Source organism: Onychostoma macrolepis, chromosome 19 (genome assembly GCF_012432095.1).
Source record: "Onychostoma macrolepis isolate SWU-2019 chromosome 19, ASM1243209v1, whole genome shotgun sequence".
NCBI lineage: Eukaryota > Metazoa > Chordata > Actinopteri > Cypriniformes > Cyprinidae > Onychostoma > Onychostoma macrolepis.
Window position 1 is genome coordinate 19,723,888 of NC_081173.1, and position 16,764 is coordinate 19,740,651.

The 16,764-nt window shown below is 37.2% G+C and overlaps 1 protein-coding gene across 4 annotated transcripts in view; it reads left to right on the plus strand.

Annotated features, from left to right (window-relative positions):
- The window catches only part of prdm1b (PR domain containing 1b, with ZNF domain), a 34,733-nt gene that overhangs the window by 11,321 nt on the left and 6,648 nt on the right, over nt 1-16,764 (plus strand). For 2 of the 4 annotated variants that reach the window (XM_058754218.1, XM_058754220.1), the window contains 4 exons: nt 11,101-11,352; nt 11,615-11,910; nt 12,466-12,786; nt 16,221-16,340. In XM_058754218.1, the coding sequence (XP_058610201.1) occupies nt 12,616-12,786; nt 16,221-16,340 (291 nt within the window). In that variant the 5' untranslated portion in view covers nt 11,101-11,352; nt 11,615-11,910; nt 12,466-12,615. Of the gene's footprint in view, nt 1-11,100; nt 11,353-11,537; nt 11,911-12,465; nt 12,787-16,220; nt 16,341-16,764 lie in introns of all 4 variants that reach the window. The other 2 variants (XM_058754219.1, XM_058754221.1) reach the window with 2 other exon arrangements.

Genomic DNA, 16,764 nt, shown 5'->3' on the forward strand with positions numbered 1-16,764 from the left:
TCTGAATGTTGATTGTAAGAAGGTGGTTGGACTTATGCGTATTAAATAAGTGGGGGAAGTCGCCAGCGAGAAGTCATATGTCAGAAGATTGAGTTTTGATTAAAAATTACATGGTCAAAAACATGTAATTATTCACAAGAAGATCAAGAGTATGCATTTAGAAAGTGGGGCACATTTCCATTTCAAGTCAAATTTAAGTATATTTCTTAATATTAAATTGTAAACTTTCTTAATATTAAAACAGAGCAATTCAGCAAAAGCTTTTTCTTTTTTTTTTTAGTTAAGACTTTCTGTATTTGCATTTAGTATTGACTGAAATATTTTGCATACATTTCCTCGTATGTGTCAGTCTGGACAGTTTCTTTCATCTGATGTTTCTGCGAGGCAAAACTATTCTGTGGTTTCCCTTTTATGGCCTTCATTCTTTCTGGGCAGCCCAGGAAGTAATGTGTCACCCATCACAAACAGACTGGTGATGATACACTGAGGTTTACAAACACACAGAAACATTTCCCAAAAAAAAGGCACCTGTCAATTAGTGAACTGATAGCTTAGAAGAAGCACAGCTCACACAGGGTCAAGTTTGCAAAATCTATGTGGGGAAATCTTTCACCCTCAGGAAAAATTCCAGTTTCCTGTGGATTCCTACTGAAATAATTGTATTTCACTCGTTAAATTCACTGAACACTGGTAAATGTGACCACACCGTAACCTAACCACTGAGAAACCTAATAAGTGATAGGTTTGGAATGTTCTATGACAATATAAATATAATAATATTCTTGGATTTATTTTTGCACTGAGCTCTTCACAATGCATTTTGGGATTTCCTTCCCCCACGATACGTGCAGTGCTGCCTTAAAACCTGGTCAAACTAGGTAATTTGAAGCGTTTGCATCAGAAGCTTATCTGTTGCTTCTACCTTTCACCTTACAGGAAGTGAAGTCATCTATCATTTTAAGAAACAGTGGAAAGCACATGTCATGCTTTCTGATAATGACTCAGACCAGTCACCTGTTCTATAATAGTTCACCACTCCCACACAATAATAAATCACTCTGTCAATCTGCACACCTACAGTCAACAACTCAGCACTTTCAGTCTGTTCAGGCAATTAGTCAGGAAAGTTATCATGTAAGATAACAAAAAATCGTTGAATGGCTGTCTGAAGTTCTTTGTCTGGCGCTCTAAATTCTGTTCTCACACGTTCTGACAGCCTTGCTATCATTGTAGATAAAAGAGTTGGATGAGTGTGTTTCAGTGTGAAATCTGTTTAAGGCTTTATAAAGTAAACCACCAAAACATGCAGACTAAACCTGAACGGCAAACATGCACAAGGAGCGCACAGCACAATGTTTGTTGTTGTTGTTGAACCTTGCAACCGCTAAGATGGGCTAATTCATTGAGTCAGAGAAAAGAGGAAAAATGGGTTTTGAGTTTCAGACATTTAATCCGCCTAATCTCAGTGACTGGGAAAGGCGTCCGATGGGAGACGGTGTATTGGGAACTGGGAAGAGCACCTTAACTCGAGCGGTTTTTCATCTGCTAATTGTGAGCTAGGGCACATGAGGAAGAGAGAGTAAAGGAGTGGCCTCATCATTCACCAAGCTGAAATCCATCACAGCCTTAAGTTATTCAATTCAATTTCACATTTAAATTTTCATTTCTACAAAAAGTGGTTTGAGGACCTCATTCATGAATGTAGTATGACAGAAGCATTCTGAGAAATTGGTTCATTTATTTTAAAGCTTAGAGGTAGTAAGAGGAAACCAAAAGTAATGTCCTTACTGAATATTATTCATGGAGAGGTTTATCTAAATACATTTATTAAAATCATTTTATTTAAATATTTATTTTTTACATTTTAAATAATTGTTTATTTATTTTAATATTTATATGCTATTTATTTTGTCGTTTATTTTATCTTCATCTTATGAATAGTAGAGTGAGGGAATTGAATAGTTATTTATGTATCTATATATTATTTATTTTAATTAATAATACAAATTGTATGTTTATCTAAATAGTTATTTTCCTATGTTTTATTCTATTGATATTTTATATATATATATATATATATATATATATATATATGTGTGTGTGTGTGTGTGTGTGTATATATATATATGTATCTAAATATATTCATTTTTATCAGTATTTTAATTTAAATACACATTCATTTACATATTTAAATATGTATCTATTGGGCATTTTGGTCTTTTAATGATGATAATTAAAGTAGAATAAAAAAAATAAAACTTTTTTATTTTTCTGTTTGTGTCTAGACAGGTGAGAGGATAATTAGAAAGTGGACTAGGCTAGCAGATGGACCATTACGAAAGGCTTCAGACAGACACATCTCCCATAATGCCATGCACATAGACTAATGAGCTAAAGAGACAGGTATCCTGGCAATCTTAGGCTGTGTAAAGCCAATCAGCTTATAGATAGAATGGGACTGTCCCAACAGTGCGGGTTGGTGGCGAGAGGGTTAAAAAGACCATAAGGGATGGAGAGAACAATGGGGAAAAATGTATGTAAACATATTTATGTTCTTCACTTATAGAAAACTGGTGTTCTTTTAAAGACACACTTCTTTTTTTAAGGTCTTATCAAATCAAAGCTTGACTCTTTTCAGTATTCCTGATCTGTTTACATCCGTATGTTATTTACATGAGTACTCGTTCAATTACACACTGATGATCACATGAGCAGATGGCACATGCAATAATGCCGCTCTATAATCCTTGGAACTTGACGATCAATGTAGTTATTGCCACTTAATCATCTTACATTCATCCTCCCCATCTTTCTTTCAGTGCTTGAAAGTAATTGCAATGCCTAAAAATGCTGATATAGAATAACAACCACTGTTGTTGTTTGCAGAAGTTGAAAACGGCGAATGAAATTAGATTAAAAGGCAACTGGGTTACCCAAATGGAATCAGAAAAAGGGAAGTATTTCTAAAATCAGTGTTGTATAGCTTTCTATTACTGGCTTTGGGAAAGGGAACTTTGAACGGGTCGCAAGTTTTTATTGGGTCATGCTATGTTTTACTGCATATCATCATTATGAAACGGTTTCGTACTCCTCTTCTTCCTGTTGAGTAAATATTTGCCTATAGTTTCATTTTTGATAATCCAGATGATGAAGATGAATTTGCCGTCAGTAGGTGTGAGATTAACTGTTTAGGAGCCACAGATACTGTAAGAAAAATACTGCGGCGATGACACTATTGATTGCATCAGGCTGGGGTTTGTTTTGTATTGACTGTACTCGAGACAGCAAGACTTAAAGACTGTGAGGATTGAGGCAATTAGTCGGGTTGATTGTTGTCCGAACTGGGAGGGAGAGAAGATTAAATAAAGAGAATTAGGTCAAAGTAATGAACGGGAGAAATGGGAGGGAGGCAAGGATGGAGAATCAAGGTTGGAAGAACCTAACTGTAAGTCTAAAGAGAGAAAGAGAGAGTATAAGACGGGGGAAGCACGTTTTAGGAAGGAAATATGGTTCGGTAGTGACTTTTGTCTCCTTTATGTATGTTTCCAGTTTTCCAGTTACACTCATCTCGAATACTTATTTCATTCATGTGTTTACTTTTGAAAATAAATTAATTGCTATACTATTAGTATTCCATAAATAATAAATTATTGTAAATATACAAATTTTATTTTCACGTTAAAGTTTTAGTACCTTTGTTGTGTGTTTTTGTCATTTTTCTACAGTTATTATTCTACCGTTATTATTCATTTTTATTTTATTTATTATATTTATGTTTCTGTTCAAGTTGGCATAAATAGCCTAAATAAAATAAGTTAAAAATAAGTTTTATATATGTATTTCAACCAGCTTCCATCCGTTCGGGTGTGTCAATTGCTGGAGGGGCTGCAAATTTAGGGTGGCAAAAACTTGGAAACCGGAAAAATGAATAATCGTCTGAAAGCGAAAAATGAAGGACATGCGCGCTAAATTTACCCTCACTGACAGAAACAGATGAACTTTCAGTGTGAGCATTCCAAGTAAAATCCCTGATCCTCTCTGTACCTGCCCTGCTGTACAGGTGTGGCTGCTTGTAGGCTTTATTTGGTCTAGACGTCTGTGAATCAGCACCGCATACACTATTTGTGTGTCGTGTCCTCCCTTATTCACTCCCTCTCCCCCGCTTTATCTTAATTAGCAGACATGTTTATTGATTCAAATGGATTTGAGGAAAATCCCTCTTGTCTGTCAGACGGATCTGTGTTCAAATCTTTTGGGAGGAGGTCTAAGGAGGGGGGTCTTTGCCCCCTAGCCAACCCTTACCCACCTGTTGCACACTGTGCAACCACCAGCATCATCAAGGCTTTGCCCCTCACAATATGTCGCACAATTAGTCATTAGGGTGCATTAGGGTACGTTTGCTCTGTCTCTTTGTGCTGCTTCCTCATTTGCTAGTAGATGCTATAAAGCATGCGCGACCTGCTAAAGCTTGTAGAGGGATTTAACCATTTAAGGCTATGAAAAAAATGTATGACTAATTGCTTTAAATAGAAAACCAGTGGTAATGTTGTGACAGGAAAAAAAACTGTAAACAATGAAAGTCCCGTAGACTTACAGCAAGTGTTTTGCATAATGCATTCTTTTTTTAATCATATTTGTTTTATTTGTTGTTTCAATAGGCCGGTAGAGTGTTTAAAGCTAGTTTATGATGAATATATAGTGACTGTGCTTGCAGTGAACTGAATAATTTAGTGTTTCGGTGTTTGAAATATCGCGTATAATACAGATAACTAGATTAGATTAATAATTATATATTATATTATGATTTCCAGTGCAGATGAAATTTGTTTTGTTTACATATTTTTGCATGACATAGAATAGTAGAATAACAATATGAGGACTTTTCTGCAAATATTGATTTTATACTGCGAATTAAAACTCCCCCACGTTACAGTGGGTGAAGGTTCAAGATCAGGAGCCTGCTGTGTTCAGTGTAGAGATGGGTAGAAAGGACAAAAATAAATGGAAAAGTGATCCAAGAAAAAGCGTGTAGATATAATGCACTACAAACCACAAACCCAGTCACAGTCCAGAGCTCTGTTCACATGGACGCAGTATTTCTGCTGGCGGCCTGAACTTAGGAGTTATTTTGATATATAAAATATCTGTTATTTTGCAGGAGATATTTTGAGCAGTGTAAACCGACTGCAGATGATTGAGATAAGATCATATGAATAGACTTCCTCTTTCTCGCTTTTCAGATGAAGCTGTGAATTCTGCAGCTGATTGGACTATTGCTCGACTGTCTCATGATTTGCTGCTTCCGCTGCCTTTTTTTAGGTGTTTGTGTCTGTTAAAGTGTGAAAGTGTGAGTTAGCACTGACGTATAGTTCATTTGGTTTGACAGAGGCAGGAAATGTGCCCTTCTGCTGGGAAAAGTGAAAACTTGAAACGAGTAGCTAAATCGAAGTTCTTAAAGATGTAGTTCACCCAAAAATTCAAATTGTTATCATCTACTCGCCCTTCACTTATTCCAAACCTGCATGAATTTGTTTCTTCTATTTTTGAAGAATGTTGGTTAACGGTAGCCATTGACTTCTATAGTATACAGGTTTGGAGGGTGTGTAAATGATATCAGAATTTGCATTTTGGGGTAAACTATCCCTTTAAATATTTTAAGTGTGCGCCTATAAAAACTTTCCAGATTTCCACATGCCAAATGGCCAAATAACTTACGCTTTATTGGCATATTGTTTATTGAATTTTTCTTTTTATAGAAGCACTATCACATTTGCATTGGTCTGAGTATGAAGACAGTTGTGCACAACTATATTCTTGTAATTTTCGCATACTGAAGGTTTACCATACATAGTTATCAGTATCTTTCAGTAATATTTTACAGGAAACAATTTCAGCAATTGATATCTGAAATAAATGGTGTAGAAACAGTTTTTTTACTCAGAAATTGTGCAATAACCCCGAATTAGTCCATTTTAATTTTAATACATAAATTGGATGATTTTTATGAGATTTTTATGAGCTTAGGCTGCGTGTTTGTGATTTGTATCCCTCTTTCGCATCTGCTTAGTGGCAGTTTAATCCATTTTGATGAATGAGGTGTGTTATGTGTTCCATGTAGCTTCTGTTTTTCCTCTTCACTCCAGATGTTTCCTTCATTTTACGTCACTACATTATACTCCATTCAGAGAAGCCTGTGCCCTGCTTCCCTTCATGACACTCAGACTGAGCTGTCCTGGTGAAGGGGTCTCAGAGACTTAAGAAAATGAAATTAGAACAAAGACAGAGGAAGAGATCAGGAACAGGAAAACCATTCCCAGCGCATGATGCCAATCATGAAACAGATGGAGGTTTTGGCTCAAAAGACGGATCAGTGGTGCTGCGGGTGTTTGTTTGCCAGCCCTTGAGAAAAAAGACACCATTTCCAATGGCTGACACGCAGGCTGCTCAGATGATGAAAAGATTAAAGTGATAGTTCACCCTAAATTGATAATTCTTACATACTACAATTCATTTCATTCTAAACCTGGATGACTGACTTTCTTCTCCAGAACAGAGAAGAAAACATAATAAATACACACAGTACACACACATACAATATATTATATAAACAAAAACTTATTTTGGATGCGATTAATCGCGTTTAATCATTTGACAGCACTAATATATATATGTATGTGTGTGTGTGTGTATTTTTATTTATATTTTTCTCAATTAATGATTTTAATAATTTAGGTAACAATAACAACCCTGGTTCAAACAACATTGGATCCTGTTGACCTGCATTGCGCGCACATACACACACACACACAAAAACCTTTTTTTTTGTTCCACAGAAGAAAGAAAGAAGGAAGTCATACATGTTTTGTGTGAAATGTCCCTTTAAGACCATGTTTGTTCGTTCCCCTTAGTTTCCGAGATGTGTGCATGATGAATTGCTAGAAACCCAAACAACATTTGACAATTGAATTGCTTTGCTTTTGATGAGATTAAAATGAGATATATAGTGCATGACGTTCCTTTCATCCATATAAAAACCATAGAAGAGGAAGTTTTTTGTACTACAATTATAATAATCATATGCATTGGTAAAACAATCCTCATGACAGTGTGCATTTATCCCACAAAGCGCTTTTACACCACAGCACATGATAAACAGTCAGTTCAGCATGACTGTGACACCGTTGAGTAAGCAGGCCTTGAATAACCATGCAATAATGACGGTAATAATATTAAAACTTATTTCAATAATGAAACAAAATATTTCGTTTTGGTTTCTTTTACACAATCTAACCAAACTACATGTCTGTGCATGTTAGTGTGTCACTTCTGTCACTGCTCTCTTCGCGATTATGTCAGAGTCATATTTACTGCAGCCTACTCATCTTCTCTTTCCTCACAAGGAGGGGAACTTCCTCAAAAACATGTCAACATCACACGGGAAAAACAACAGCCAAAACAAAGCAGAAAATGAAATGAAAAATCCCAAGCACTTTTGGCGATGAGAGTGAATGTAATCATACATGTTTAGGGTCCGAGGGAGCAGATAATCTGTGTTTAGGAGGATGTGCGCTCGCCTTAAGCCGAACAAAGACAGTAAACAAAGTGGTTAAATGGCGCGTTGACGCACCATCCCCTGGCTGTGAAACCACTGGCCGACGGTGTTTGCAGTGGGTGGGGTTGTTGCCAGGGAGGCAACAGGGTTTGTAATAGTTGTAAAGCAGAGAACAATACACAAACAGATATTAATCCATCTCCCTTGAGGAATACGGTCTGTTTACTATTGAGGAGCAGACGGGAAAAACATAGAAGAGGATGACATGTTTTACTTTTGGTAGTGTTATTTTTGTTATGTTGGGCACCTACAGCTATTCTTTGAATTGAAGGGTCTTCCAGTGACATTGGGGGCTTTTTGAGCCTCGTGCATTGAATGTGATCTGGGACCCGTGACTAGATCATAAGCGCATACCATGATGCACAAATAAAAAATTTCATTTCATGCTTTACTTTCAGAAGGAATTTCCTTTTCTTTTAATCAAATGTTCTTCAGTGTTTGTTCTGTTATGCCACTTCTGTTATTTGTTTTATTCTGATAAGCTCTTCTCATGATTGTTTATACTATTTTCAAGCTGGAGGAAAGTTTCTAGGAAGTTGAAACATCTGTGATTCAAAGCTGTTTTTGGCCTTTAACTCGCTCTAAGATTTGAGGTTGTTACCCTGATGAAATTTGGCGGGAAATTTCATCAAGACTGGAATCACTTTATTTTCTATTCCATTTATTATTTTGTTCATTTGTCAGCACAACGGCGTAAACCATTACAGTAATATGGACAAAGAAATGTGTATACTGTATGTACTAATACAAACCTGAAATGAGACGTTCTGTCCTCAGCAAGTCCATAAAAACCATTATGCCAATGGAATATTGCCATAAAACATGTAAACCCAATGTGTGTGTGTGTGTGTGTGTGTGTGTGTGTGTGTGCGCGCACTCTAGCATGTCATACAGCAAGACTGCTTTCTTAAAGAGACCATATTATGTGAAAATCGAAGGGAGGGACATGCATATTCATTTTATTTATTTTAAGTAACCTTAACATGAAACAAAACAAACAACAGTTCTGTGTTCATTTATATTATTATATATATTTATATGAATTAATTATATACACATTGATTATTTACAAATATTACTTACAAGTAATGTTTTATAACAATTCTTTGTTTAAATAAGAACACATTTATTTATGTTTACATAAACAGGGAACAAATACATAGCTATACTTCTAAACTGACAAGCCAACTTTAACAAATTGATTTTATTTGGTCTTGAAAATCAAGTAAAATTAAAAATAAATAAAAGTAGAGTTATTTTAGCATGTTAAGGCTGGTATTTACAGATTACTGTAGTGTGGAATAACATGTGAAAGATCTTTTAAAAACCTGTCTTTTTATATAAGAAATGCATTTTGAACCTAAAATTTCTTTGTACAGTAACCCTCCCAATGAGTCAGGAAAAAAACGAGCCTTTCCTTGTCTGGAAATTATTGCGAATTTTCACCTGGTGGAGCACAGACAGTTCTCAGATATTTGAGAGGATTGGTGAACGCTGAATGACCTTGATTTATTCAGAATTGAAAATGCTGACTCACAAGCAGACATTATTCAGCGCTACAAACTAAAACACAGTTTAACACTTAACACAGGGAGAATCCAGCAAACTTGTTATCCTGCTGACAGAGGTTCAGTTTCTATCATTGATTTTTCTTTTGCTGAATAAAACCATGTGTCACATGAGCAACTGGCAGTTGGAGAGCCATTGCACAAGTTAAGGAATCTGTTTTGTCACCTTGTTAATGCTGCATTCTTAGACTCCTCCGTTAACATAGAGGGTGTTGTCACGAACGTCACACATGCTGCTTTCAGTTACCATATTGTGTATGAATCTGAAACATGCGAGACCTCAAATATCTGTGACAAATAACTGGCTGTCAAAGCAGTGTGCTGTGTGTTAAAGTGTATTATATGCACAGGTTGTGTAGCTCATCACACTGGCTCTCTCTTTTGACTGTCTCCTTGCTTTTCACCGTGTCTCTTTCCCTCCATCCTTATGACCCCCCCCCCTTAAGCACCACCACCACCACCCGACCTCACGCTGCCTCAGTGGGGTCAACCCTCCCCTGTAAAAGTGCAAATAGAGCGACGCCCTGGATGATCAGCTCTGCTCATGCCGCGCCGGGCTGAGCCTCAGCCCAGACTGTCTGCAAATTAGAGAAATTAGCCCAGTGAAAAGAGAGGCACACTTACGCCATGCGGCCCACATGCCTCTCCAAAATAGCCACGAGAGCCATATGGCAGCCAATTTACTGGCCATTTCACTTCATGGGTGAAGACGAGTAAGATGGACATGCAGTTGATGTTAATGAACATGGTAGAGCTTGTTTGTTATTGTTTTAATGTAAAATGTCCTTTCCAGTATTACAGGACTGTAGGAAATTGTTTGCCTGAAACGGAGTTATTGATGTGTGATAAACACATTTCAATTATTTCTTTAGTCTTAGAAGAGCTTTTTTTTTTTGTTTTACTTTTTATGGGCAGTAACAAGAAGTTCCTTATTAGGTGGTGAAACACGAGGAAGAGAATTTCCACAAACGTTCCTAACATGAAGCAGTTCTTTCATAATTCATAACATGCGAATACTGACATTTCCACCCACCCCAAAAGTTCTGCTGAATGCCACATTTGGCTCGGCTTCAATCAAACAAAACAAAAGTATTTATGCTTTACCCTTCCCCTGGTTTTCTTTTTCTTTTTCCCTTTCCTATTCATTTGACAGGTGTATGTTTACTTTTCATAGCAATATAGCTACATTTTTTAATATAGCATACACAGTTAATACACATAATTTTTGCTTCTTTATTTATTGATATTATCAAAATAACAGTTTGAGTGGTGATCTTGTTCTAAAGCATGATTTGAGTAGAACCTTTTGTGCTTTAATGCCACACATTAATTAAATTAGAAACCTAGAAATAGTGCACAATCTGAAATATAATTTAAAGATTATTTTATATCATGCTGTCTTTTATGCTGTCATGGGGTGATCTTATTTTTGTTTTTATTTTTGGTCTTATTTAGGTTTAAAGTTAAGTTTCATTGCAAAGAAAATGCATTTGCTAGTGTTTTTATGTTTTCCAGTACAAATATCTAAACATTAATCAATCAAGATACATTTACATTTACGCAAAATGACTGACGATATTAAGTGTGTACTGAAAAATGTATCATGTTTATGCTTTAAACATGAAAAAATGTTTGCCAATGGTATAGTAAAGAAAACTTGATTCAAAGGTTTATTTTTCTAATCCCATTGGCAGGTATATTTTCTTGTTTTAGGCAAAAACTCAACTTTGATAATTTTTTCAGAAAACAAGGCTTCAAAATAAGATTCTTCAAGTAATTGCATACTAGTTTTGGACCCCGCTTTAAATGATAAAAGTATTATTGAAATTTTTATATTTAAAAAGAATATTAATATTCTTAATTAATATTGTATAAGACTCATTCTTTTTTTCATGCTGTTTGATTTCCCCTTTCTTTCAGAGCATAGCTGACTGATGAGCTTCACGAGTTTTCATGTAAGGGTTGATGAATTTCCATGGACCGAATATTTCTGGTCAGAACTGATGAGTTTAGACTGGACAGAGGTCTCTGTGTCAGAACTGGTGCATGTGGCATCCTGACAAAGTGATGAAACCCTTCAGACAGGTGTCTGAGAAGCTCTTCAGTTTGACCTGCTTTGTTTCCTGTCTCCGTCTCTTCCACTACTGGCCACAGCAGAGTATCACACACCAGGTCAGGTCTAGATCTAGGTCACAGAGGTGCTTGGAGCGCGAGCGCGCGTGTGTGTTTCGAGGGAGGGGGGTCTAATTGGGCTGGGACCAGATTGCTCATTAAGAGCCCATCCAAGCAAAAGTCCATTGGTGTGTTTTCAGTGATCCAACCATCTGTTTTTTACTTAGTTGTTCAACTCCATTCAGATTGTCCAAGAACATCCTTTGTTTGCTGGAGGTGTTGATGTGTACGTTTGTGCTTGCTGTGTCCGAAACGCTTCCAGTGTCCCAATTGGATCACCTTCGACTAATCCTGGCAGTCACATGATTAAAGCCAGATGCTGATTGGTTAGTCTTCGCAACTCAAAAGTCTGGCACGGCGGAGCGTGGACAGTTTGAGTAACAGAAGCCAACGGGCAAGAGAGTTCGAGATATCAGTGGGGAATTGCTGTTGGAAGGTTTTTTGGACTTTATGGAAACTGGAGATAAATCAAACAAGATGACAGAGTGACTGGGCAATGGGAAAGCAGCGATGACCTAACCAAAGATATTGAGGATGCAACAGCTGAATGAATGTGAAGTGAGTTTGGGATATTATTTTTTTATTCATAGAAACCATATTGTGATCTTCAGGTCTGGTTGCTCCCTTATTGATTTATCTGATTTAGTCAAAGTGAGAACACAGATTAATATGATATAATTAACTAAAGCTTAAAAATACACCTACTTCTTGCCTACAGATACAATAACAGTGCTAAATGTTATATGTTAGTGACTAGTTGTGACTCCACTCATAAAAGAAAGCAATGCATTTCTCATAAAAGTCAGGTTTACAACATTTGGCATCATACTACTACATCTGTCAGGCCTCATTTATTCTGTCATTAATTAGTCATCTAATAGTTTTATGTGATTATACGTAACCATTGTTAATGTTCACTACTTCTGAATAAGTATTTGTTTCTGAATAGGTGTATGTGTCATTTGTAGCCACATGGATGGTACGCATTATAAAAATACATATTGTATTACAACACAGGAACACGCACGTATATTGTATTATGCAAGGCGTGTATTGCAAAACTTTGGACACCTGGAATTAAATGTCCAAATGCATCTTTTGGTTTTTCTTTAGATCTTTATCTAACAAACAAAGCAAAAGGAGGACATCTCCAAAAGAGAACCAAAGCAACACAAACCAAAGGAGAATATACCAAACCGCTTATACAAGAAAATCTACGCTCGAAATACCACAGAAGCAGCAACTTGAAAAGGGAAAGAGAAAATGAAGTTGGAGGCATCTCTAGAGGACATGAGCGAGTGGAGGGAGGTGGACTTTGCCCTGAACTGCACCTACATCGTTCACGACCAGGCATCCGAACCCAACTTCAGCCTACCCAAGGCCATGACCTCCATTCCACGAAACCTCACCTTCCAGTACAGCACGGACAACCAGGTACAGTCTGCAGCTTTAGGCTGTGTACGCTACATTCCCAATTCCCTTATTTCAACAGACTGTTGATTAGTCATTATTTAACAGACATTTGTTGCCTAAAGCAGCTTGTGCAACACTGCTTTCACTTCATAGGGTTTTACATTTAGATGTATAAAAATTAAGTTCCATGAAATGGGATTGTTCAATGCAAAGTATCAGATAATGTAAACATGTCTTGACATAATTTCGCGCAGTATGGGTCCGCTGTGAGGTGTGGTTCAGTAGGTCAGTGTGACGATGACACAGTCATTGGTTGGTCAGGGATCAGGCAGGTAGAGGACCTATGAGGTAACAGCCTAATCACATTAACTCTTTCTCTACCTGACATTTACATACTCGCTCTGCTTTCAATGAGCTTGCACATGATGGAGAGCTTCTATTGACTATTTATTTGTTTTTGTTGGTGTGCGTCTTAGTTTAAGCTTGTATTACAAGGCTTTCTGTAATATTTGATTCTGATTGGTCAGTGAAGGGATTTTGCATCCTGGCATCCAGTTTTCTTATACTATACTTTTTATTTAAATGTTCAAAACAATATATTTTTTGTAAAAAATATCAAACTTACTTTTCGCAACCGGTTATTTTAACCAGCCATTATCGTAATAAACTCCTTCAGGATGATATCTGAACATCTTGTTGAGTTTTTGTGTTGACTGACTTATTTACTTTTAACAGTGGCGCATTTAGCAAACTTTGGAAATTTAGTATTAAAATAAGATAACTGCAGTGCCGTCAATAAAATTTAACAAGATTCATTATTAAAAATTCTCTATTTCTGTTTCATCAGCGCTCTTATATCTATCTGTCTTGTTTAAACATATTTGACTGTGTCATTCTTCAACCCTTTACTGTGGTTTCTTTTGCGTCGTCTTCATGCACTCTGTCGCTGTTCTGGTTGTCTTCTGCATGTCTTCCAATTTCCCTCCTTCGCAGGTGAAAGTCAGTTCCTCTTTCTATTGCCCCTGCTCTTTTTAAGTTCACACTGCAGGTGTGAAATTGCGGTCATCAGCTCAGGGAGGATGCATATGCACACATGCGTGTACACTGGTCTATCAAAAAAAAAAATATGCTAAGACAGAAAAATGTGTGAAAAATTTTCAATTTGTGTTAAGACCTCAAGGTTAGCCAAGGTTCTGTTATTTATTCACCCACATGACCTTTTAAGCCTGATTTTCTTTCTTCAGTTAAACACTGAAGGAGTGATTTTGTATAATATATACAGTATATATAACCATTTTTGGTCACACTTTATTTTAAGGTCCATTTCTGGCTATTTATAAACCATTAATTACGACTTTTCCCTGAACAAACTCCTAATTTGCTGCTTATTAATAGTTAGTAAGGTAGATGTTAAGTTTAGGTATTGGGATGTAGGTTTATGGATGTAGAATATAGTCATGCAGAATATGTGATATATAAGTATTAATAAATAGCTAATATGTTAGTAATAGGCATGCTAATAATAAGCAAGTAGTTCATAGTAAGAATTGGTCCCTGTACTATAGTGTTTTTTTATTGTCATTGACCGCATAATGGACTATTTGGTCTTCACTAAATTGTTTCTTTCTCTTCCTCTTTTTTTTCACACATTATTTTATGTCTTTGGTTCATATTCTCACCCTCATATTCTTTTCCCACACTGACTCTTCTTTTTTAAGCATGGAGATAAAAACAAACATTCAACAGTATATTTCCTATCGCAATAGACTGAGGCACAACTAGAATCTCTGTCAGACAGATGTAAAAAAATAAAAATAAAAATAAAAACTTTTACGAACATCAGATCTCTGGTCTCGCACTAGTTGAAATTTATAAATACTTCGAGAGCCATTACACACTTCCCATTTCTGCGCAAGCTATTCCTCTTATCTCTGCTGATTCTGTAAAAAGCATTGCTCTTACGTTGTCAGTAGCGTTAGCTATGGACAGGAAAACCCACATTCAGTGTGTCAGTTCCCGGAGAGCCTCTGTAGCCAACAACACATTTTTATTGGAAGGAAGAGATGAAAGACTTTAGGGATGTCAGAAAGCTGGTCTCATGGTGACTAGGCTGCTAGTCATACGCTATATGGTTTCTGTGATGCATACGCACACATTCCAAAGTTTCTGTATTTGCGAAAGTCTGCATATTGCTGCTTTAACGTGTTGTTAGTGCATTACGAATGCACGTTTTGTGGGGGAGAACAGAAAGTGACTGCTATCTCTCGACTGTTATCTGATTTTAGCAGCTAGCAGCGCTGCTAGCACATGCTAATACAGTGAGCATTAAACACTGCTACTTTACTTTTCTCTTTAATTTCAACTAAATTTGAACTAACAAAATAGAAGTTTATAGAAGGTGTTAGCAGGCAACGGTACAAATTTACTCAATCAAAGGGGGTGTATAAACAAAGCTCCCTGACCCTTAGCTTGAGAAGTGTGCCTAACTAAGGGGGTCACGTGGCAGATGGGGTGATCTGTGACAGGGTCGGGAAGGACACAAACGCACAAACACACACACTCACAGAATCTCAGCCAAAGGAAGTAGGTTAAGCTTGACTGATTAACTTTCGTTTGGACCGAAGATCCTCGGACAGCTTGGGGGGGTTGAGTGCTCCAGCGTGTGCTTTGGGGCAGCGTGGTGCCGTTGGTCTTGTCAAAGGGTGACACTCACCCCCCTGCCCCTGTCCTCTTACTCCGTAAACCTATTCTGAGCAGTTAATCACTAAAGACTTACCAATTAGTCACGCAACGCTAACGATGCACAATTCTACTGTCACCGCAGCTCTCGTCTCCAGCCAATAACTGTGCCTCCCAACCCATCCATCCTCTTTGTACTTCTTGGAATCGATCATTCCTTTCTATTGCCTCAAATCAGGTTTCAACCATCATAACATTGCTTTAAGTGGACTTTCGAGCTAAAATTGTAGCATGTAAACTTATCGAAATAGTTCAAAAAGTGCAGGAGTGGCTTGATGGTATAAATGGGGCCACTGACCCCCACGCCACAATGTGACCTATTTACAGGCCTAGTTTCTGGTTTCTACAAAGCATTGAGAGTGGACCACCTGCTCCACTTTGTCTTCTGGTTTCCCTCTGCTTTCCTTTTTTTGTCTTTTTAGGACCTCAGACATGATTGTTTGTCAATACCACACAACTTTTGCCAGCAGGGTCAAAGGGGTCAGGCGTTATTGAGGACAGCTGTATGTTTCTAGGTCAGAGTCCAAGTAGAGCAGGGAAAGTATAAGTCTATTTACTTAAATCGTTAGTGTGCTACCTTAGGTCACCTATGACGCTCACCAACCAAGCACACCTCGCAGAACTCGTGCAATTCAGTTTCCTGCTCAAAATAGACCGATCAGTAATCATTTATTTTAATTCCTCCACTGATTAAGTGCCACTCTTGATTCTTGCAGGTGACTGGCGTTTTCAGCAAAGAGTACATACCTCAAGGTACACGATTCGGATCTCTTCAAGGAGTCATTTACACCAAAGAAAATGTGCCCCTTCAGACCAACCGGAAATATTTTTGGAGGGTAAGTGACTTCATTGTTGATCTAATATTTCAGTAACACCAATTCTACTGAGTGAAAAGCTGCCAAACCGGTCATGACTGACTTTCCACAGAATTTTAGCAGAAAGGAGCCGGAAGCATATTCATTCATGCTTGAATACATCCAAATTTGGCATCTTCAACATGATTGTCTTTCTTTCAAATACTTGCATATGTTCAGACACACACATGCACTCTATTTCTATTAGGCTTAGTTTTCTGAACACTCAGGAGCTGTCTTGGAAAACACAGAGGAAGCTCTGAGAGATCTTATCCTGTTTGTTGTAGATTCCTACTTTGTTCTCATACAATGGTTTACTCAGCAGAAGTTACCAAGTATAACTATTTCGAAACCTTTCATCAAAAACGCAAGTCTCTGGTTTGTGGCCAGGTTTTAGAGAAGTCGG